This window comes from Pelodiscus sinensis, chromosome 5, assembly GCF_049634645.1.
Source record: "Pelodiscus sinensis isolate JC-2024 chromosome 5, ASM4963464v1, whole genome shotgun sequence".
Classification (NCBI taxonomy): domain Eukaryota; kingdom Metazoa; phylum Chordata; order Testudines; family Trionychidae; genus Pelodiscus; species Pelodiscus sinensis.
Window position 1 is genome coordinate 9,383,764 of NC_134715.1, and position 22,952 is coordinate 9,406,715.

The 22,952-nt window shown below is 43.4% G+C and overlaps 1 protein-coding gene across 3 annotated transcripts in view; it reads right to left on the bottom strand.

Annotated features, from left to right (window-relative positions):
- Nucleotides 1-3,361: 3,361 nt before the first annotated feature.
- Nucleotides 3,362-22,952, bottom strand: part of PAQR3 (progestin and adipoQ receptor family member 3) — a 28,832-nt gene continuing 9,241 nt past the window's right edge. Inside the window, exons 6-8 of one of the 3 annotated variants that reach the window (XM_075929465.1) lie at nucleotides 21,740-21,830; nucleotides 17,380-17,528; nucleotides 3,362-9,478 (exon numbers count right to left, since the gene is read on the bottom strand). In XM_075929465.1, coding sequence (XP_075785580.1) covers nucleotides 17,386-17,528; nucleotides 21,740-21,830 — 234 coding nt within the window. In that variant the 3' untranslated portion in view covers nucleotides 3,362-9,478; nucleotides 17,380-17,385. Of the gene's footprint in view, nucleotides 9,479-12,641; nucleotides 15,441-17,379; nucleotides 17,529-21,739; nucleotides 21,831-22,952 lie in introns of those variants that run through there. The other 2 variants (XM_075929466.1, XM_075929464.1) reach the window with 2 other exon arrangements.

Consider the following 22,952-nt stretch of genomic DNA (forward strand, 5'->3'; position numbering starts at 1 on the left):
CTAGAACTTAGTTAAAAAGAAAAGCCAAACATCTTTTAAGCAGTGCCAGATCTCAGATCCCATACCCAACCCTTAAAACAATAAAGCCTAACGAAACTACCTAAACTTTACCCTACTTACAGAAAATGAAGAATGGTGTCTTGGAGAGAGAGAGACATGCTTATCCCTCTCTGTAGCTGCAGAGAACTCTCTCAGAGAGACAAAAGGAGAAAGGAAAAAACCCAAATTCCTTTGTTCCAGTTTGAAAGTCCCACCTACATTCCTACTGGTCACTCCACCTGGCTAGGTGTAGTTAACTCCTTAATCCCCAGGCTGCTGGCTAACCCTCATAATCATGACAGCTGGATGTGAAGATTGTTTTTCTCCACTCTGTTTATAGCCCCAGAAAAAGGCTTGAATGGAGTCTGATTTGGCCAGGAGGACATGGGGTGGGCTTGTTGCAACTCTTCTCCCCTCCCCCTCCGATGACTAATATCTTCATGTAAAATACACTTACAGCAAGATTATATGGTGGTAAACTAGTATGTGAAGTTTCACTTTTATGGTCTCTGCTGAGCCTACAGTAGTTTGGTTTCCTGTGACAATGCATCCAAGAGGAGGGGAAATGATGAACTGTGCTTAGGAGAGGAGGGATGTCTCATTGAGGAAGGTAAGAGAAACATCACAGCTGTACTCCCTTCACTTGTGCTGGGCTGGTTTAATTCATGTTGGGACATGGGCCAGACTTTCTGTGTCTGGGATTAAGCATAATATATGTACATGGGCCCTTTGCACTGACTAGATCTTTTGTATTGACAATGATCCCTGTCCAACACTAACCTGTAACCTAAAAGCTCCTGCAATTACTTCATACTGAAATATGACCGAGATCCACCTATTTGATTGACCCAAATCAATACAGCAAAGAGATGGAATTAATAGTAATCAAAGACATCATGCAGTGTTAGAATTTGATCCAGAAAGGGCTGAAGGTTTTTCTTTTTGGAGGAAAGAAAAAACTGCTAAGGATAAAACCCTCAGACCTTGCATCACATTTAGATAGGAACTCACTCTATCTAGCTCGTGCAGTTTCAAAGAATCCCCATTTCATTGCTAGACGAAGTTGCAGCCTAACAGCCATTTGTTAGCAACGGTTTTATTGGCCTCGGAGTGAAATGGGAAAACCCTTCTCTCGAGAGAGAGAGAAATCTCGAAGGTTCACCATTAGAGTTACAGTGTAGCTGGAGCCTGAGGTGAACTTGACAACTTGAAAGATGAAAACCACCCTCAAAATGTGGTGATGGATCTTAAAAGACTAATGTCCCACTCTGCATCTGAATTAAATGCAACTAACACCTAAGATGAACATAAGAATGACCGTACTAGGTCAGACCAAAGGTCCATCTAACCTAGTATCCTGTCTGCCGACAGTGGCCAGCACCAGGTGCCCCAGAGAGGGTGGACCAAAGACAATGATCAAGCGATTTGTCTCCTGCCATCCCTCTCCAGTTTCTGACAGAGGCCAAAGACACCATTTTATCCCCTGGCTAATAGCCTTTTATGGACCTAACCTCCATGAAATTATCTAGTTTCTCTTTGAACTCTATTATAGTCCTAGCCTTCACAGCCTCCTCTGGCAAGGAGTTCCACAGGTTGACTACACGCTGTGTGAAGAAGAACTTTCTTTTATTAGTTTTAAACCTGCTCCCCATTAATTTCATTTGGTGTCCTCTAGTTCTTCTATTTAGGGAACTAATAAATAACTTTTCTTTATCGGCCCTCTCCACAGCACTCATGATTTTATAGACCTCTATCATATCCCCCCTCAGTCTCTCTTTTCTAAACTGAAAAGTCCCAGTTGCTTTAACCTCTCGTCATATGGGACCCGTTCCAAACCCCTAATCATTTTAGTTTCCCTTTTCTGAACCCTTTCCAAGGCCAAAATATCTTTTTTGAGGTGAGGAGACCACATCTGTACACAGTATTCAAGATGTGGGCGTACCATAGTTTTATACAGGGGCAGTAAGATATTCTGGGTCTTATTTTCTATCCCTTTCCTAATAATTCCTAGCATCCTATTTGCCTTTTTGACTGCCGCTGCACAGTGTGTGGAAGTTTTCAGAGAACTGTCCACGATAACTCCAAGATCTCTTTCCTGATTCGTTGTAGCCAAATTAGCTCCCATCATACTGTACGTATAGTTGGGGTTATTTTTCCCGATGTGCATTACTTTACACTTATCCGCATTAAATTTCATTTGCCATTTTGTTGCCCAATCACTCAGTTTGGTGAGATCTTCTTGGAGTCCCTCACAGTCTGGTTCTGTCTTGACTATCCTAAACAGTTTGGTATCATCTGCAAACTTTACTACCTCACTGCTTACCCCTTTCTCCAGATCATTTATGAATAAGTTGAAAAGGATTGGTCCCAGGACTGACCCTTGGGGGACACCACTAGTTACCCCTCTCCAATCTGAAAATTTACCATTTATTCCTACCCTTTGTTTCCGGTCTTTTAACCAGTTCTCAATACAAGAAAAGACCTTCCTTCTTATCCCATGGCCATGTAATTTACACAAGAGCCTTTGGTGAGGGACCTTGTCAAAGGCTTTCTGAAAATCCAAGTATACTATATCTACTGGATCCCCCTTGTCTGCATGTTTGTTAACCCCTTCAAAGAACTCTAACAGATTAGTAAGACAGGATTTCCCTTTACAGAAACCATGTTGACTTTTGTCCAACAGATTATGTTCTTCTACATGCTTCACGATTTTATTCTTTACTATTGTTTCGACTAATTTGCCCGGTACTGAAGTTAGACTTACCAGTCTGTAATTGCCAGGATCGCCTCTACAGCCCTTTTTAAATATTGGTGTCACATTGGCTACCTTCCAGTCATTAGGTACGGAAGCAGATTTAAAGGATAGGTTACAAACCACAGCAATTTCCCATTTGAGTTCTTTTTAGAACCCTTGGATGAATGCTATCCGGGCCCGGAGATTTGTTAACATTAAGTTTTTCTATTTGTTCCAAAACCTCCTCTAATGACACTTCAATCCGTGACAGTTCCTCAGATTCATCACCCACAAAGGACGGTGCAGATTCAGGAATCTCTCCAACGTCCTCAGCCGTGAAGACTGAAGCAAAGAAATCATTTAGTTTCTCCGCAATGGCTTTATCGTCCTTGATTGCTCCTTTTATAGCTCGATCATCTAGGGGACCCACAGGTTTTTTAGCAGGCTTTCTGCTTCTAATGTACTTAAAAAACATTGTTATTTCTTTTTGAGTTTTTGGCTAGCTGTTCCTCAATCTTTTTTTGCTCTTCTTATTACATGTTTACACTTGATTTGACAGTGTTTATGTTCCTTTCTATTTATCTCACTAGGATTGGACTGCCACTTCTTAAAAGATACCTTTTTGTCCCTCTCTGCTTCTTTTACATGGTGGTTAAGCCACGGTGACTCTCTTTTAGGTCTCTTGCTATGTTTTTTAATTTGGGGTATACATTTAAGTTGGGCCTCTATTATGGTGTCTTTAAAAAGTTTCCATGCAGCTTTCAGGGATTTGGCTCTAGTCACTGTGCCTTTTAATTTCTGTTTAACTAACCTCCTCATTTTTGTGTAATTCCCCTTTTTGAAATTAAATGCCAGGGTGCTGGACTGCTGAGGTGTTCTTCCCACCACAGGAATGTTGAATGTTGTTATATTATGGTCACTATTCCCAAGCGATCCTGTAACAGTTATATCCTGGACCTGATCCTGCACTCCACTCAGGACTAAATCGAGAATTGCCTCTCCCCTTGTGGGTTCCTGCACCAGCTGTTCCAAGAAGCAGTCATTTAAGACCTTGAGAAATTTTATCTCTGCTTCTCTTCCTGAGGTGACATGTATCCAGTCAATATGGGGGTAATTAAAATCCCCCATTATTATAGAGTTCTTTATTTTGGTAGCCTCTCTAATCTCCCTTAGCATTTCAATGTCAGTATCGTTGTCCTGGTCAGGTGGTCGGTAATATATCCCTACTGCTAATTTCTTATTATTGGAGCATGGAATTACTATCCATAGCGATTCTATTGAACATGTTGATTCACTTAATATTTGTATTTCGTTTGATTCTACATTATCTTTCACATACAGTGCCACTCTGCCACCCACCCGGCCTGCTCTATCCCTTTCTATATATTTTATATCCCGGTATGATTGTGTCCCACAGATTTTCCTCATTCCACCAGGTTTCAGTGATGCCTATTATGTCAATCTCCTCATTTAATACGAGGTACTCTAGTTCACCCATCTTATTAGTCAGACTCCTAGCATTTGTGTACAAGCACTTTAAAAATTTGCCACTGGTTATTTGTCTGCCCTTCCCTGATGCATTGGATTCCTTTGTATGCGGTTGTTTGTCTGCTCTGGCCCATGGTTTGCCCTCTCCCCTCCTCTCTTTCTGACTACAGCTTAGAGAATCTCTATCAATGGATTCTCCTCTAAGAGAAGTCTCCCTCCGATTTACATGCATCTCCGCACCAATCGGCTTTCCCCCATCTCTTAGTTTAAAAACTGCTCTACGGCCTTTTAAATTTAGATGGATGGACCTAAAGCTCTAACTAAAGTTTAAAGCACTTCACAGCAGTGATAGAGCACCATTATCAATACTTTGAGAACAGGAAAATTAATTTTGAGGGTATTTCCAGGTAGGAACCCAATGACCAAGTATTCAAAAGCAGTGTGAATTGCCATAGTTTAGGCTTTAGCATTTGAGAAGTGCCAGCTCCAGTAAAATTAGAGAAGGAGGAGGTCCATCCATGGCCAAGATGGGCAGGGATGCAACTCCGTGATCTGGGTGTCCCTAACCTCTGACTGCCACTGCCAGAAGCTGGGAGTGAACACGGCTGGATCACTCATGAATGCCTTCTCTGCTCACTTCTCGTGGTGCGTCTGGCATTGACCACCGTCTGTATCCTGGCAGTGGGGAGGGGAATGGGACCCTAGGGGAAGTTGGAGACAGACCTTTCAGAAGAACTCTGTCCTCCAAGGAGAGGCAAGCTGCAAAATCCCTCACCAAAGCCACAACAGAGTTTCTATGCTCGCAAAGCACGCACAAGGGTTTAAAAAAATCAGAAGCGTGGGGGAAGCCTGTAATACTGAGATGTGGGAGGCAGAGGACTCCTCCGTTGAAGAAGATAAGCTATCTCTGAAGCCAAGTGGGTGTGGGTAAGAGGAAAGAGGAATGCAACAATGGTTGGGTCCATCCCCCTGCCCCCACTTCAAGCAATTACAAGCGGAACAAGGTTGTTTCTGTGATTCAAATCCTACCAGAGCAGTCTGCTGAGAGTAGCGCTCATAAGACATTTCAGCTCTCCTCGCCGGGGCTGAGATATCCCTGCTCTTCTTTCAGGAAGTGATTAGGGGTGAATGGAACAAGCCTGACAAGAGCAAGTGTATTAACAAAGGCAACCTCAGCCTCTAAAGCACTCAAGAGCCAGAGGGCTCCATGGCTGAGGTCCCGAAGGCAGACAATGCTGTCGTGTCCCTTGCCAGCAATGATCGCTCCTCTCAGAGGGAAAGGTCAGTCCTAAAGACCCCATGGATAGAAAGCTGTAGGCCACTTTCAAAAAGGACTTTAAAAGCCTCCTCCAGTGCCCTCAGAGCATCCCCGACAGATACCTGCTCTGCAGGAGCATCTCCCTCCTGGCTGGAAGATCTCAAAGCTCACAAGGACAGAGATCACCCTGACTTGGATTCCATTTTAAAGCCCTCCCTAGCAACTGTGTGTATCTGATGCAGCGAGGATCTCCGCCCAAGCCATGGCTTCCTGCCTACTAGCTGGGCACCACCCTGGAATGTAGCTGCTTACACAAAGCAGGTCCTGTTCTTGGCCAAATGTACAGCCCCCACCCTGCTTCTGGAGAAAAACAAGATGGCAGGTGAGTGGCTGCATCAAAATCCAAACAGTGTTTCCCAGACTCATGACCAGCCCCAGGCGTGAGTACAAGGGAAAATAGTGGAACTGAGATCTGTGGGGAAAGTCAAGACCCACCCATATCACATAGGCCTCTGCCTAGAACTAAAAGCAGGGGATAATTTCCCATTTCTTAGAGGAGTCATTTTCAGAAAGAGCCAAAGATAGCCACCTCCCTCAAGTTCAGGGCCCCATCCCATCCATTCTTGATCCACTCATCTAGTTCTAACACCCCATAAAACAACTTGAGCAGGAACAAAAATGCCACCTGGATGTGGGAGTGATAATGTTTTCATAAAAGAAAGGTTCTCTGGGTTCTCATCCGTCTTTTTCATGGTTCAGAAACACAAGGGCTACATCTACGCTGGCAGGTTCTTGTGCAAGAACTGTTTTGCGGAAGAGTTCTTGCGCAAAGTCTTCAACAAGAGCACGTCTACACTGGCATGTGCTTTTGCGCAAGAGCAGCTATGGCAGTGTGGACGCTATCTTGTGCAAGAAAGCTCTGATGGCCATTTTAGCCATAGGGGTTTCTTGCGCAAGAAATTCAGTTGCCTGTCTACACTGCCCTCTTGCGCAAGAGGGCTTATTCCTCGTGGGGAGAGGAATAACTTTTCTGGAAGAAGCCCTGTTTTCCGACACTGTACTGTAAATTTTACTTGCGAAGAACACGTGTGCAGTGTGAACACCCGGAAGCTGCCATAAGATGTAGCCAAGGGGTGTGTCAGTCATTCCTGACCTCAAAAGACTCCAGAAGTGGATGAAGAAAACTTAAGTTTTAAATAAAGATGCTGGCCTCTCTCGTCGTCATCCCCGTGCAGGAGGAGAGGGAGGGGCATTTCTTGAATTCAGAGTCTGATGGAGATATACATCTGAATCTACTATCACAGGGCTACTCAGGGGAAAAACCACCAAGTACTTGCATTTAGCCTGTTCTCTTCCCCCAGTGTATTATCACAACTACCTTTGTAAAAAAACAGATGCAGGTTGCTGGGAGCCAACCCATCGATGGAGGACACTGATCAGAGTTCCATTGCAGTGCCATAAGACCGTGTTCTGGATTTCTTTGTGTCACCAATGCAAATAAGAGTTCCCTGCTTCTGTCCATCAGAATAATCTAGTGGGGTGGGCAGAAAGAGACACCTTGGGGGAAGAGATTTCAGAAAATCCAGGATTTTATCATCCTACTCCAGAGCTGCAGAGATCCTGCCATAGCATTATACCTCCACCTGCCGGTGTCAAGCACAGGCATTTCTCCATGGGCACACCATGTATCTTCAAGCCTTTCTGAAGGAGTGGTCCCTTCCCTGGAATGCAGGGAAAGATCAAGTATTGGTTCCAGCCCAAATGTTCAATTCCTTACAGTTTTGTTCAGTCCATGACAACATCTGCAAAGTCGTGTCCAGCTGCTTTCCAGAACCTTTATTCTCAGAACTGATGCCAGACTGGAGATTTGGGGAGCTGGCCTGAGGACCCAAAAAGCTCAGGGCCTCTATGCTGAGGAGGAAAAGACTCACTGCAAAAATCTTCTTCTGCTGAAAATGATCAGCTTAGCTCTGAAGATTCCAGCCCTCCCTAAGGGAGAAGCACTTCCTCCTTCAGTCAGAAAATATGTTGGTGGCAACATTTAAAACAACCAAGAGGAACAAGAAACTTCATACTACACAGGTGTAGTCTGTAGGTCTAGGTTCATAGGTAGAAGTTGAGGCAGAAAGGCAATGAACCTAGAGGCCTTAGGACCTGCAAGAAATAGTGTAACTGAACCAATAAAGGCATAAGGCCTGAAAAGCCTTAGCATAAGTAGCTAGCCAAAACTAAGTCTAGATCAGAAAGTATAAGACAGAATGATGTAATGACTAAATTGCTGACAGGTAACCACAAAATGCTAGTTTGTACTGGCTTGGAGAATTTTCAGTTAGGGACATCAGCAGATGTCTCACCACAAAGAATGCCCTGGTAGCCAACTGACGTAAATGTTAAAATTGAGGTAAAATGATGAATGACTTCTTGGAGAAGAGCATCCCAACATTAGCAGGGTAAGGCGCTACACGTAAGGAAAAGGGGCTGAACCCTCTACTGAATATGCATTGGCCGTACTGGTGTCAATATATTTACATCTATCCAGCTGTCCCTCTTAGGCAATGCCAGGGTGGCTACCAATGCTGCTGCTGATAATAGTGAGGTTAAGACAGTAACTAAAACTTCAAGTTGTTCTGCAGGGGAAGGTGTGAGGGTATGGAGGCTCATCTCGGTCTGTACTCTATTTCCCTTGCTCGGTTGAAGAGTTTGTAACAAGGCTGTGTTAATAAAATGTGAGTGCTGAAATGGGGGTTCCTAGTTAAACAGCAATTCTAGTAACACTGGATTTGGTCTTGGGATGAGAACCAATCAAACCTCAGAATGTTAACTGGGAATTTTAAAATAAGCAGACAATGCAGAATAGTTCAGGCAACATGTGGAAGCAATGGATATAACGAGGAGGGCAAAATGGTTCTTCCTCTCTTGAGTGAGCCATGAAAGATGAGAACTAAAAGGCTTAGCAGGTGCTTGGTCAACACCTCCAGGTCCTGACAGATGATGATAGTGCTGCTGGTCTGGGAGCTGTTGTTAGCTGCACAGCAGAGTTCAGCTCACGTTAAGAATTGATATTCCTGAATTTCTTACTTTGTCTTAATTTAGTCCCTTTCCATTACTTTATTAGCATTTCTAAGGTAAAAGTATATATTTAGAAACAAGGAAAAGTCAGGTTTCAAATATTAGTGGCTAGCATTAGAAGCAGAGTTAGCATTTCTGTTACTTAGCAACCAAATCTTCAAGAAACAAGTCTTTTCTCAGAATCAGAGGGTTGGAAGAGACCTCAGGAGGAGGTCATTGAGTCCAACCCCCTGCTAAAAGCAGGACCAACCCCAAATAAATCATCCCAGACAAGGATTTGTCAAGCTGGGATTTAAAAACCTCTAGATGGAGATTCCACCACCTCCCTAGGTAACCCATTGCAGTGCTTCACCATCCTCCTAGTGAAATAGTTTTCTTAATATCCAACCTAGACCTCCCCCACTTGAGGCCATTGCTCCTTGTTCTGCCATCTGTCACTACTGAGACCAGCCTCTCGCCATCCTCTTTGGAATCCCCCTTCAGGAAGCTGAAGGCTGCTATCAAATCCCCCCTCACTCTTCTGTAGATTAAATAAGCCCAAATCCCTCAACCTCTTCTCCTAAATCAGATGCTCCAGCCCCCTAATAATTTTTCTTGTCTTCCACTAGACTCTCTCCAATATGGCCTCATCCTTTCTGTAATGGGAGGCCCAGAATTAGCTGCAATACTCCAGATGCGGCCTCACCAGAGCTGAATAAAGGGGAATAATCTAGATCTCTCGATCTGCTGGCAATGCTCCTCCTAATACATCCTAATATGCTGTTAGCCTTCTTGGCTACAAGGGCACCCAGTTGACTCATATCCAGCTTCTCATCCACTGTAATCCCCAGGTCCTTTTCTGCTGAACTGTTGTCTCCAGCCTGTAGCAGTGTTTTTCAGCTGTTGCAGGCCTGAAAGGTTAAAATAATTGATTTATTTAAAGTAAAGTTACCGACGTAAGCATTATGATTTTGTTTGGGTTTTTGTTTTTTTCAGTTGTTCCATTTCTTTCTGTGATGTAGGGCTTTTGTAATGGTTCTAACTTTTAAAAACAAAGTGAGAAGAAAGCATTGTAGGGAAGCAGAGAGATTAATTACTATTGTGAGATCCATTTAAAATTACAGGCAACAGCAGTGAGTTTAGCAAACAAAGTGGATAGAATGTTTGAGAGGTGGTATTATTAGTTCTGAGGGAAGTGGGGTTCCTTAGGTTAAAGAGAGAGATTGGGAACCAGGACCTCTGCTTTTTATCCTGGGCTCTGAGAGGAGAATGGAGTTGCTACCTGCTCCTGCAAAACAAGAACTCGTTCTCCTCCATGTCCTTGGCTTTTGTGTGCACACCAAATGAATTTCAGGAGTGCCCTTTGCTGCTCCAGTTCTGGGCAACTCCAGGTACTAATCCATCCATTCTAGGTGTGAACGGGCTCGTTTATATCTATATTCTTTCATTTGCCCCCACCCAAAAAATTGTGGCCTTCCCCCTCTCGAGCTGCTCTATCTTATCCACCAACCTCATCAAATCACTTGCTAATTCTTTCCCCTCTGCACTTAGTTTTATAGGCACTACTCTGGCTTTGGGTTTGCCAGATGCTTGCTCTCACCATACAGTGACAGGTGCTGTGGTCCTTGCCCATGGACTGCTTGGATGGCTGTTGGTCTGGGTCAGTCGACAGGGCCCCCCACCAACATTTTTTCCAATGAACCCAGGTTCCATCTTTTAATTTTGCTAGGCCACCTTTTTGCATCTGTCCCCATCCTTCAAGCCCTGCATAAGTTCCCAAAGCCCATTGTTGCCCACCAAGACTTATAACTGGGGACAGAATTTCTCTTTTTTACAGATTCTCTACAAGTGTTTTTAATTTTCTATTTGGTTCCTGTGCTTAGAGTCCTGCAAATCCGCAGGTGTCTGCAGCAATCCATGGACCAGATTGCGGATTGGATGCTGGTAAAAACGTTTGTATCTGGGCAGAGCTCTAAATATAGAATCTCAAAGACAGGAGAGCAGCTGTTTGCAACTCACAGCCTATGAGGTTGCTTCCCTGCCTTCACATGGGAAATAGAACTCAGAGTCATGGGAACAGATGCCTTATTGGACAATTGGCCACAGGCTCCGCCTCATGCATTTCCCCCCTTTCCAGTCTTGGGGGAAAGTGGTCCAGAAAATAAGATGACAGGTGCTGGTCAATGAGATGTTGGTTCTTGGCTCAGAACTGAAACTGGAACCCCCAACTCCAGCTTCCATGAAGACCAGATGTCCGCTAACAAGATCCTCAGAAGAATTCATCTGGTGACAAGCAGGAGCAGAGGAGGTCATGACCAGAGCATGTGGGGGTAGGGATAGCTCAGCGGTTTTGAGCATTGGCCTGCTAAACCCAGAGTTGCGAGTTCAATCCTAGCGGAGGCCATTTGGGGCAAAAATTTGTCAGGGATGGTATTTGGCCCTGCTTTGAAGGCAGGGGATTGGACTCGATGACCTTTCAAGGTCCCTTCCAGTTCTAGGAGATAGGCAATCTCCATTCATTTAAATTTTAAATGTGGAGTCAATATAGTGAACTCCCTCCATGAAGCTTCAGCAAAAGGAGAGCAGTTCCAGAATTGTGGGAGATGCTGCCAGCAGAAAGATTATCGGTAAGACATTTTCTGTTCCATTGCTAGCCACCCCCCTTCCAACTGAGGTGCCTCTCCTCTAATCGTAACATTGTAGAAGAACAGTCAGATCCTTTTGTCTTGTTGGCGTAGCTGCCAGTGAGGATTGGAAGTGGAGGTGACTAAGCAGGTGCACCCTGGTGCGCAGTTCCAGCAAGAGCTGGCTAAGCTGCAACAAAACCCAGCAGGGAGCTATTTAAAGGGCAGTCAGGGAACCAGATTGCAATAGGACAGCACCTGTAAGAAACGTTATATTGTTTTCACTGCTGATTAAAAGTGAAAAGAAATGGTACCTCTTTTTCAGTACCTGACATGAACATCAGACTCCTCAACCCCCGAATCCTGGCAATTTCTGCTTTAACATGTGATCTAAGGATGTTAAGGACTAGCGACTATCCTGTAAGCATTTCCTTATTGGATAGTCTCTCAACTAGTCGATCGCCCCGCCCCTGCTGCCTCTCAGAGGCAGCAAAGGCGGGGGAAGGGGTACTTCAAAGCAGCAGTGCTGCACAGCTGAGCCAGGGATCAGCTGTGCAGCACTGCTGCTTTGAAACCCCAAGACAACCTTTCAAAGGGGCAGCTGCTGCACAGCTGATCTGCAGCTCAGTTGTGTGGCACTGCCCCTTTTGAGCTGGGGATCAGCTGTGTGATGGCTGTCCCTTTGAAACGCCGCCTCTGCATTTCAAAGGGGCAGCTGGGGAGCCCGGGGTCAGTTGGGTACTCCCTCAGCTGATCTCAGGCTCCATGGCTTTGAAATGCACAATAGTCCCTGCTGGGGACTCTTACATTTCAAAGATGGCCCACCTTGTGTAGCCCAGACTTCCCGCTGGCCTGGGGCTATATGCTGAGTTCCACATCCCTCTTTTGAAACGTACGAGAGCCCCTGCTGGGGCTCTCGTACATTTCAAAAGAGGGATGTGGAAGTGCCTATCATCTAGTCAATTAACCACATTTTAACATCTCTAGTGTGATCAAGTTTTGCTTGGTCCAAGAGAACTTTAGGAAATACTGGGGTCAGGAGAGAGGCACAGAAGGGGGAGGAAAGCAAAAAGTGGGATGTTTTCATAAAAGTGAAATGATTAGGGTTCATGTGGCTCAACCAAGGCTTTGTCTATTCTGGAGCAAACTGGATCTTAATGCTGTCGTTCAGACCATCGAGTTCATTAGAAGTGTGGGGCAGCAGCTTGGAAATTGTAACAGTTTTCATGTAAATATTTTAATATGAGGTGATAGATACGTAAGGCAACTAGAACAGTATCCCTGTCATCTGGTTTGCTATTCTGTTTTAATTTAACACCCTCGTTTTCAGTTTAAGAAGCCCAATTGCAATGTAGAAAGTAGCATTGGAGAAAACTGGAGGTTTTGGCAGGGGAGAGTAGCATTCACTATTATGTACTCTAGTATATAATACTGTTCAGTGACGCACTAGTTTTTATGTACACATTCAGTAAACTCATATTTATTTACAGCATAGGTATTTACATAATACACATTTAGTCATGCAGCTTGATAAATTACACTCCATGTAAATGAAACACACCAAGACTTTGGATTTCCGTATCCAGTGGTTGAAAAATGCTACAATTTTTATATAAAAATAATTAGTTTTTAAAAAACAAACTAGCAAACTAAAGACATCAAAATGCAGCCACCAACTCAGACAATTGCAGGTTGTTTAAATTTTACATAACTTTGTTAGAGCAGGCTTTTTCATTTGCAAAAGTCAGGCTTCAGTAGTAATTCTTAGTGCACTTCCCTTGTTTTGCAACAAGTTAAAACAAATAAATAAGGTCAGGTGTTTGCATTGAAAGGCTCAGAGGTTTGGGAGGCAATCCATCAGTATTTTTAAATGCTAACAAAAGTCATTTTAAAACTAATTTTGTCTAGAACGCAAAGGAACTCCACGTGGTTAGACTCATTAACAATCTACAATTTTACAATACGTATGCAAACATACTACTACAAAAGTTCCAGAGTCCAGAATTCTTAGTCACAAGCATAAGTAAATGTTCAAAGGCTTTACAATAGTGGTACCACTGTAATAAGTCACCATCTCCATCCACAACATAGGCATGGCCAAAGATCTCCTTTGAAGTTGAAAAAAGTAGTACTTACCTCTGTTACTAACAGGGGTGTGAAAGGTTAACAGGTTACCTGGTTAACCTGTAAGCATCACCCTCAATGGGGACCTGTTTGCTATGGGTTGCTCCCCAACCCGAGATCCTGCTTTAGTTGGTTAACCAGTTAGGCCCAGCCTAACGTTTAACTGATTAACTGGGATTTTACATCTCTACTTACCAAATAATTTAATTGCACAAGTATTAAAAAAACATGCTTAGCTTCTTAAAGCTAAGAGCAAAATAAGACAAAAGGGGGAAACAAATCTAAGAACTTGTTTCTTCGTTTGGCTCCCTTCTCCCCCAACCTATTCGATAGGGCCCGTATTTAAGAAAGGCTTCCGATAGTTTGTGTACATTACGCAGCTTAGGCATTCCAGCAGACATTTCCTTTTAGCCCACTGACTGGTGATACACCCTTTTCTCTGACCAAGGTGGTTTACTTCAAGGCCCCGTTCAGTGGCTATGCAGATGACCAAGAAAAGTTACAGCCAAACACGTAGCCGGTACTTTCAGTCATTAGGCTGAATGTTTCTATTGATTCTAAGCATGACCCTGGATAGTCATTCCCAAAGCAGGGACTTCAGCATAATTCTGAAGGAAGCCGGTTCCTGTCACAGGGCCATGTCCTTTATCACATCATCCCATCAACACACAGGTCTGTCTCACATTGGACTGCTACTGCTCCTATAAGAGGTTTAACACTGATTCTAATATCACATTAACCAGAAGCATTTAATGCAACTGTTCATGTAAACACAAGCAATTCCCCTCTCCCCCTCCCCCAGAAGCTATTTGACTTGAATTCCATATAATAACAAGAGATTCTAACCAACTTCAGAGACCATATATGTTGGACGACTGTATCGTAACATGAAAACCTTTCAATCCCTGCAGCAGACCAACACAACTGTTCAGGCATTTAAAGTATCTTGTTGTCATGCAGAAATCTAGACACTTTCTGTATTCACCTTAAGGATTACTTTTAAAAAGTTTTTCAAGGCAAAATAAATTTAAAATAAACTGCAATTTTTTTTAAAACCAGGATTCAAACTAGGGGAGACTAATCCAGTGGCAAATACTGCATCTCCTTTAACTACAGAAAACTTACGGCAACAGACATTTAAATAAGAGACTACAGAGCGCTTGAAAGCACACTGATACATTGTTCATTAATCAAAGACCTTATTTTCTCTCTAGATCTGGATTATTTTTGTAGACAGTTACTTTGGAATATTTATAGCTGCCTAATACAGATCCAATTGCTAGTGTAAACTTCTGCAATGTACATTAAGTGTAGTGTTACAGTCTATTGACCACAATTGGTTAATAAACTAAAGCTTACAGTTGCCTACAGTTGCTTGATAGTCTCGATATAGTATTTCTAGAGTAAAATTTTGAAAAGCATAGAAGTCACAAGTGCTGGAGAGAAACCTGAAAGATACAAATTAGTAATTAATTTTAAAGTTACTGATGATGAAACAGAGTGGAGGGAGAGCATCCATTTTGATCTTTCAGAAAGAAAAAGAAAACCTCCATTGAATTCAGATTTAAATACAACAGCAATAGCATAGCATGAACACAACACTTAGTAAGTCTATAAGTACACTACATTATATGGATTTGAAAAGATCTAAGATCAGGTCCTACTAAGCAGTTTTTGATAGGAACTTTAGAAGTATGTTGTTTAGAGCAAGTTTCTTCAGTACATTCTTTAATGAAGTCTGAAAGCGAGGTTCAAATCAAGGAGCATCATTTGATATTCCCCAAGAGAACACACTGCTGCTTTTCATGTCTTACCAGCCAGAAGGAGGAATGTAATGATTCATATCCTGTTTTTTATATGGTCGGATCACATCACCTCGCTATAGGAAGACCTGCACAGTTGTTCTCTGTTTTGCTGCAGAATGTATAGTGGTTGAGGTGAATACGAATCATGTGAAGACCTACGCAGTGGTCGTCCCAAAACTGTCCATTGATTGCCGTCCCAAAAAGTGGAACCACAGTCCAGAAGGTAAGAGAGCAGCTGCCTCAGTATAAAACTTCGGAATTCAGCATGCAACTAAGGACTAGACATTCAAAGTCAGAACTTCTGTTGTAGTAAGAGAACTCTGAAAGATTGGGGGAAGACAAGTTTCAGACTATACACATCAACTGTCTACACTTTTTTAAAAAAACAAAAAGATGGACAAATGTGGGGGAATTAACAAAAGGAGTGACGTGTCAGCGATAGCACAAAACTGATAAGCTATTCTGAGGTGTACCACAGGCCCATTCTATCATCCTTCTCTCATACGGTAGCACCTTACACTGCGTATCCCCACTGATTTCAGAGTGGCTACTGACAGAGTAAGGTGTTACTCAGCAAGAATAAGAGCGGCATAATTTATCACGATGTCCAGTTAAATAAAATTACTGTTTCTTCATATTTCATGTTGGACAGATAGCTGGGATTTCTTCAGGTAGAGAAATTTCATGTCAGACTGCAAAGATCGTGCCATGCAATGTTCTAATGGCATTATTAGACTCTAGCACAGCAATGGGCAACCTAGGCTAGTAAGTAGGCTGCGTAAGTGGCCTTCCATCTCAGTGGGCCGCAAGATTGTTGTAACCAAGATGCTCTCTAGGGACAGGGTAGTCTTGCTAACGGCATTTGCACACCTAGAATTTGATGGGATGAAGAGGGAGTGCATGGCTGTCAGTGTAGTGTATAATCACGTCACGTGCCTTTTATGTGTATCACTTTAGTAATACCGCTATGAAAAAAGCTCTGCAGATAGAAACAGGCGGGATCTGCCAACCTTGCGCGTGGACAACAGTAAACAAAATATCTTGTAGGCTACACAAAACTCTCAAGGGCCACATGCCACCCCTAGACTTCATGCTGCCCACCACTGGTCTAGCATTAGTGTCTGGGGTCAGTAAGTATTAGGGATGTAAAATTCTGTGTAATCATTATGTTTAACTGGTTAACTGATTAAACGGGGGTAGGCAGGAGTGGTTCCCCCTCCCATCACAAATGGTGGCAAGCCCGCTGTGGATGGGGACTGCTCTGGCCTCTAATGGTTAACCAGTTAAACATTCATACTCCTAGCAAGTATTCTAGAAAGAGTTCTAGTATAGACAGTGCAGACAAATGCCCAGACCTTTATCAATCTTACTAACAATTTAAATTATAGACAGAATACAGGTAAGACAATTCACTCATGTCCCAGATAACACTAAAAAGTTTGATTTAGAGTTTTCACTGCTTAGCTAAATCCTTCCAGCACTTAGTGCCTTTGCCAATTTTGTATTTTCCACATTTTAAAACCACTATGTCTTTCTGCTTTGAACAGAGCTACATTTAACCTACCTATCTTTGCTTACTTGCAGCATGGCACTACATCTTGCCAGAGCATTTATGTGCCTTGTGTGGGCCCTTTGCTTTGACCTCTACCACTGCTGTTACACATTTGCTTTTATTTTTTATGGAAGAAAGCAGAAAGAATAGGTATGACAAGTTTTGGAGAAAAATAAGGAAGAGGCAATTTAGTGAAAAAAAGTAATACTGTGCAATAAAAATCTAGGCAAACTGAAGCGTATAGGCAAACTGAAGCGTAAATGTGTATTACAGAATATTTAATAATACGAATGAGACATTATCAAATTGTTACCAAAATTACAGCTTGCATTTTCCCTAGGAAAAGCCCTGCATGTTTTTACTATCAGATTGTAAATCAATCTAAGCAGTAATTAGTGTATTTCTAACTAGGATATGATGAACAAGGCCCCTAGCTATAATGGGATTTGGCCCAATGTATACTGCTGTAAGCAAGCAGAGAATCTGGACTGAATATCTATTTTCAGTTGTGGCATTTGGTTTTAGTGTCAGCTTCCCCTACACATTATAAATGATGAACACACAGCTCTCAGGTTTTTCCTGGAGCACCTCTAACAAGGAAAAGTTGCAAACTGAACTTTGTGACTTAGACTCAAAGCAAGATGATGGGACCTCATACCCACATTATCTTCACGTCCCTATATATACATACAAAAAGACTGCCATACCTTTGTTCATAAATGTGTAATGTAGTCAGGACAGGGCTTGCTGTGTCTGTATTGCATGATATATACTGTAGATTGATGCCACCAATACAACATTAGTACTGCAAGGATATGCCAGACTTGGTGACTAGAGCCGAGGTAGTTTAATTGCCCTATTGGAAAAAAAATACAGATTGCCTGTTATTCTATTCAATATAATTACTGAAGTAGCAACTCTACTCTGGAGGTTGAAGCTCTCAGACATTTGAATAACTATTGATACACAGGCACGCACTTAAGAGAAAATACTGAATTTTCCAAGCCAGCTTTAAATGAAAAATAAATGCAAGTACATTAAGTGTATGCTCAGATTATGTATTTGCAAACCCCTTTGAAATTGAATCACACAAGGGCTTGTCTATGCTAGTGTTTTTAGCTACTGGTGTAAACCCCTATTTTATACTAGTACCCAACCTTACCCTGGGGTTTGTATCGGTGCAGCTATATGGATGGCTATAAGCCCCAGTGCCCACAAGCAATTGCCAGGTGCGTACAGATATGCAATGCACACAGACACACTGGATATTTGAGCCTGCATGATGCATATGTGCAAATAAAGGAGCATATCTAATTGGAAAATCTGGTGTTTAATACCCAGACCTATTTAAAAAGTCAGTGAAGTGAGCTAAGTGAACCCCAATGATTTAGCCCAAGGCCTAGCGAAGCAGCTAGTCAGCATCCACTTTTTTGCTATCAGCCTCCTCAAAGGCCCAATTCAACTCCTATGGAAGCCAATATGGTCCTTTTGCTAATTTATTAATCAAATTGATAGGGGATCCTAGCACTCAGTACAACACTACACTCGGGAAGTTCTCACTGGTACAATTAAAATGCTTCCCAAAGTTGAATCTCTACCCAGTAATTTATTGCAAGTTTCAATAAATATACTTTTAATCTCTATTACAGTGGTATTATTAGAATCATAGGGTTGCAATAGACCTCAGGAGGCCATTGAGTCCAACCCCCTGCTAAAAGCCGGACCAATCCCAACTAAATCATCCCAGCCAGGGCTTTGTCAACCCAGGACTTGAAAACCTTTAGGAATAGAGATTCTACCACCACCCTAGGTAACCCATTCTGGTGCTTCACCACCCTCCTAGTGAAATAATTTTTCCTAATATCCAATCTAACCCTCCCCACTGTAACTTGAGATCACTGCTCCTCGTTCTATCATCTGTCACAACTGAGAACAGCCTCTCCATCCTTTCTGGAACCCTCCTATTCTCTGCAATAAAGGCCACATATTCCCTTTAACGAAATGATATGCCATTTAGCCACATCCAAGATCTTTTCTGGGTTAGTTGACCTCTCTGGCTGTGTCTAGACTGGCCAGTTTTTCCGGAAAATCAGCTGCTTTTCCGGAAAAACTTGCCAGCTGTTTACACTGGCGGCTTGAATTTCCGCAAAAGCACTGACTTCCCACTGTAAGAAATCAGTGCTTCTTGCAGAAATACTATTCTGCTCCTGTTCAGGTAAAAGTCCCTTTTGCACAAAGCTTTTGCACAAAGGGGCCAGTGTAGACAGCTCAGATTTGTTTTCCGCAAAAAAGCCCCAATCGTGAAAATGGCGATCGGGGCTTTTTTGCGAAAAAGCGCGTCTAGGTTGGCACGGACGCTTTTCCGCAAAAAGTGCTTTTGCGGAAAAGCGTCCGTGCCAATCTAGATGCTCTGTTCCGAAAATGCTTTTAACGGAAAACTTTTCCGTTAAAAGCATTTCCAGAAAATCATGCCAATCTAGACACAGCCTCTATGTAAAAATCCACAACACTATCTTCCTTTAAATATCTCTCCTCCTGTGATGTCAACCAAACACACAATGTTGAGTAGACAATTGGTGTGCTGTGACTGCTGCTCAGTATACTAATCTCACTTGCCTTACTAGTTTTGTGTGCTCCTGTCAACAGTTTCATAGCCATCCATTTTGTGTTATACTCTAAGGCTGTGTCTACATTAGCATAAAAACATGCTGCCTGTCTACACTGGCGGGGAGTTCTTGTGCAAGAACACTGACGTTCTAATGTATGAAATCAGTGCTTCTTGCGCAAGAACTATGATTCTCCTGCTCAGGAATAAGCCCTCTTGCGCAACTGTTCTTGCGCAAGAGGCCAGTGTAGACAGGCAACATGAATTTCTTGTGCAAGAAAGCCTGATGGTTAAAATGGCCATTGGCGCTTTTTTGAGCAAGAGAGCGTCTACACTGGCACGGATGCTCTTGCGCAAAAGCACATGCCAGTGTAGACGCTCTCTTGCGCAAATACTTTAGCGCAAGATCATGCCAATGTAGACGTAGCCTTATAGCAAGCTTTTGAGGTAGGAACCTACTGTCTATTATTTATGTACAGTAGTAACAACTGAACCCCAATGCTGATTGGGAATTGTGATGGTGTATGTGCTTCCCATAGGTAATGGTAATTAACTGGAGCCAGACAGCAATTAGTGCACTTGGCTGCAGCTGGAAGATGGGCCAGGCCCAAGTGATGAGGAAGCACAGCTGGTAGGCCCAGAGAAGCAAACATACAGTATGCAAGGGCTGTGAAAGAGGGCCAGAGGAAAAGCCCATGTACAAAGTCTAGCAGGGCAGCTGAGGGGCTAGTTCATAGTTGCTTGCCACAAGATCTCTGGACTGGAACCCAAAAGAGGTGGAAGATGTGGTAAGGATGTTAAACAAGTAATTTACTAGTCAAGTAGTTGATGGAAATTCCATCGACTACTGGACTAGTTGATAGGCACTTCCACATTCCTCCTTTGAAATGTACAAGAGCCCCAGTAGTACATTTACTGGGGCTCTTGTACATTACAAAGGAGGAATGTGGAACTCCATGTGCAGCTGGGTTGGACTGGCCCTGGGCTGCATGCAGTGTGCCAGCTTTGAAATGTACAAAAGTCCCCAGTGGGGGCTCTTGTTCATTTCAAAGCGGAAGTGCCCTCATGGAGCCTAGGGTCAGTGGGGGGACTCTGAGTCCCCCACTGACTTTGGGCTCCATGCTGCACTGTCACTTAGAAATGCTACATGGAGCCCAAGGTCAGCTGGGGATTCCTGGGCTCCTTGCGGCATTTCCACGGAATTTGGAGTCAGCTGGGGGAGTCCCCAGCTGATCCTGGGCTCTGCACACTTTGAAATTCTGAGCGGATCCCAGGATCAGCTGGGGACTCCCCAGCCGACTCCAGGTTCCGTGGAAACGCCACAGGGAGCCTGTGGTCAGCTAGGGAGTCCCCACCTGACCCCGGGCTCTGTATGGTGCTGCCGCTTTGAAATGACACCACGGTGTTTGTGGCAGCACTGCACACTCTGTGCAGTGCTGCCGCTTTGAAGTACCCTCCCACACCTTTGCTGCCTTGGATAGAGGCAGTAAGGGGGGAGGGGAATTGACTAGTCTTCAACATCCTTAGGTTGTGGGTTCCCCTACCAGTCCACCAGCAAAGGTGGTATGAAAACACCCTGACACAAAAAGAACTATTATTTGAAGCTGAGGGTGATCATCACTCAGGAAAAAAAAAACAAGCTCTGGAGCTATGATTTTCCAAGGAGCATAAGCAAATTAACCTTCCAAATCCTATTTCATTTTTTTATGAGAATAATCATTAATCACCAGCCACAACTGGATGAAATGTTGAGTGAGTGCAATACTCAGAAATCATATAATACGGGTGAGTTTCAAGCTCCTTTGGAGGTTAAATTGAAATTGCTGGGATACTGACTCTTTAGACGATATATCTGTATTTTTCCAGTTTTATACAAGCATTCTGATTTTTCCCTTTTAGCATGTCTTGCTGCTAGATTGATTTAGCTGAATTCCTGCAAACTCAGAAGTTACTAGCATGAATGCAGCAGATGCATACTGTGGCAAGGGCCCCTCTTCCCCAAGCCACCACTGGGTAGGCCTCTTCCTCCTAGCCCCAGGGGTTGGGAGTTTTGCAGCAGGTCTCAATGGTAGGGAGCCTGGCCACATGCCTTCAGGCTCCCTCCCTAGCTGCCTTTACCTAGTGCTGTTCTAGATTGTTCTCTCCAATTTCTTCCTCTCGGTCTCTCCACCACCTTCCTTTCATCCTCTCACACTCCCCTCCCAGCCTCCAACTGCTGAGGCTTTTAAAGGCCAGCAGAGAAGTCAGCTGGCCCCAATTTGCCTGAGCTAGCTCCCTCCCAGATGCATCTAATTGGGCTGCAGTTCTCTGGCTCCCTGGCCTGACCCACAATACAGACAACACAGTATACAACAGAGATGTGCTGCTTTTTTGTTAATGAAAATTCAGAACACACAAAGGATTCTGGAAGGGCATCTAATGAAAGTATAACCACCTAAGTAGAATGCAAAAGATAATTGTACCTGGGAAGTATCTTTCTGGAACTTTGGAAATGTAAAAGAGAAAAGCTACAGCAGCAATCAAGTACATCACAATTACCCGGGGAGCAAACTCCTGCAAAGGAAAATGAAGCTTTAATGCTTAGTATTAAATGTTAACAAGTACACGTTATCTGTCTAGCAAGTGCACTGCATACCCTGTAAGGACTGAGCTTTAATCTTATTACTTTGTTTCCATGAATGTTGAACAGACCTCAGACAAATAGGAAGTATCAAATCCTGAGGCAGAAGAGGTTAAAGTTTAGCCCCCATGATTGTGCTTGAAAAAAATCCCCCCTCTGTATTCTGTGCAAAAGTGAAATTCCACAAGAGATTTTTTTTTTAATACATTCACATAGTAGCTAAGAACAGATTTGCTCAGGCTGGTCCCTACAACCAGTATTCCCTCTCAGCTGCACTGCAGCACAGCAGGGCTACGTCTACACTGGCCCCATAAAACGGAATAGTCACGCAAAGCAGGTAAGTCAGAATAGGGAAATCCACGAGGGATTTAAATATCCCCCGCGGATTTAAATAAACATGGCCGCCACTTTTTTTCCGGGTTGGGGAAAAGCCGGAAAAAAGCATCTAGACTGGCGCGATCCTCCAGAATAAAGCCCTATTCCGGAGGATCTCTTATTCCTACTTTGAAGTATTCCTTTCGAGTAGGAATAAGAGATCCTCCGGAAAAGGGCTTTATTCCGGAGGATTGCGCCAGTCTAGACGCTTTTTTCCGGCTTTTCCCCAAGCCGGAAAAAAAGCGGCGGACATCTTTATTTAAATCCACGGGGGATATTTAAATCCCTCGCGGATTTCCCTATTCTGACTTACCTGCTTTGCGTGACTATTCCGTTTTATGGGGCCAGTGTAGACGTAGCCCTTCACAGGTGATTCATTGGCTCTGCCCAGACTGGGCTCTATGCATGGAGCTGGCTGACTGAGCAAGGTGTATTAATCACCTGTGAAGCTGTGCGGCCACACAGCTTAGAGGGAACACTGCCCACAGGGCTACACTGAAGCATTTCCCTGAGTAAGAATGCACTGAAAATGCTTTACTAATGGCTCAATCAATACTCTGTAAGTTCCTTTTGGAAGTAGTGGGGGAACAACATTACTAAATCAGCTTAGAATCTTTGACCTTGAGGCATAATTTACCACGAGATCTCACAAGGCTACTAAGGTGTGGGAAGTGGCATAG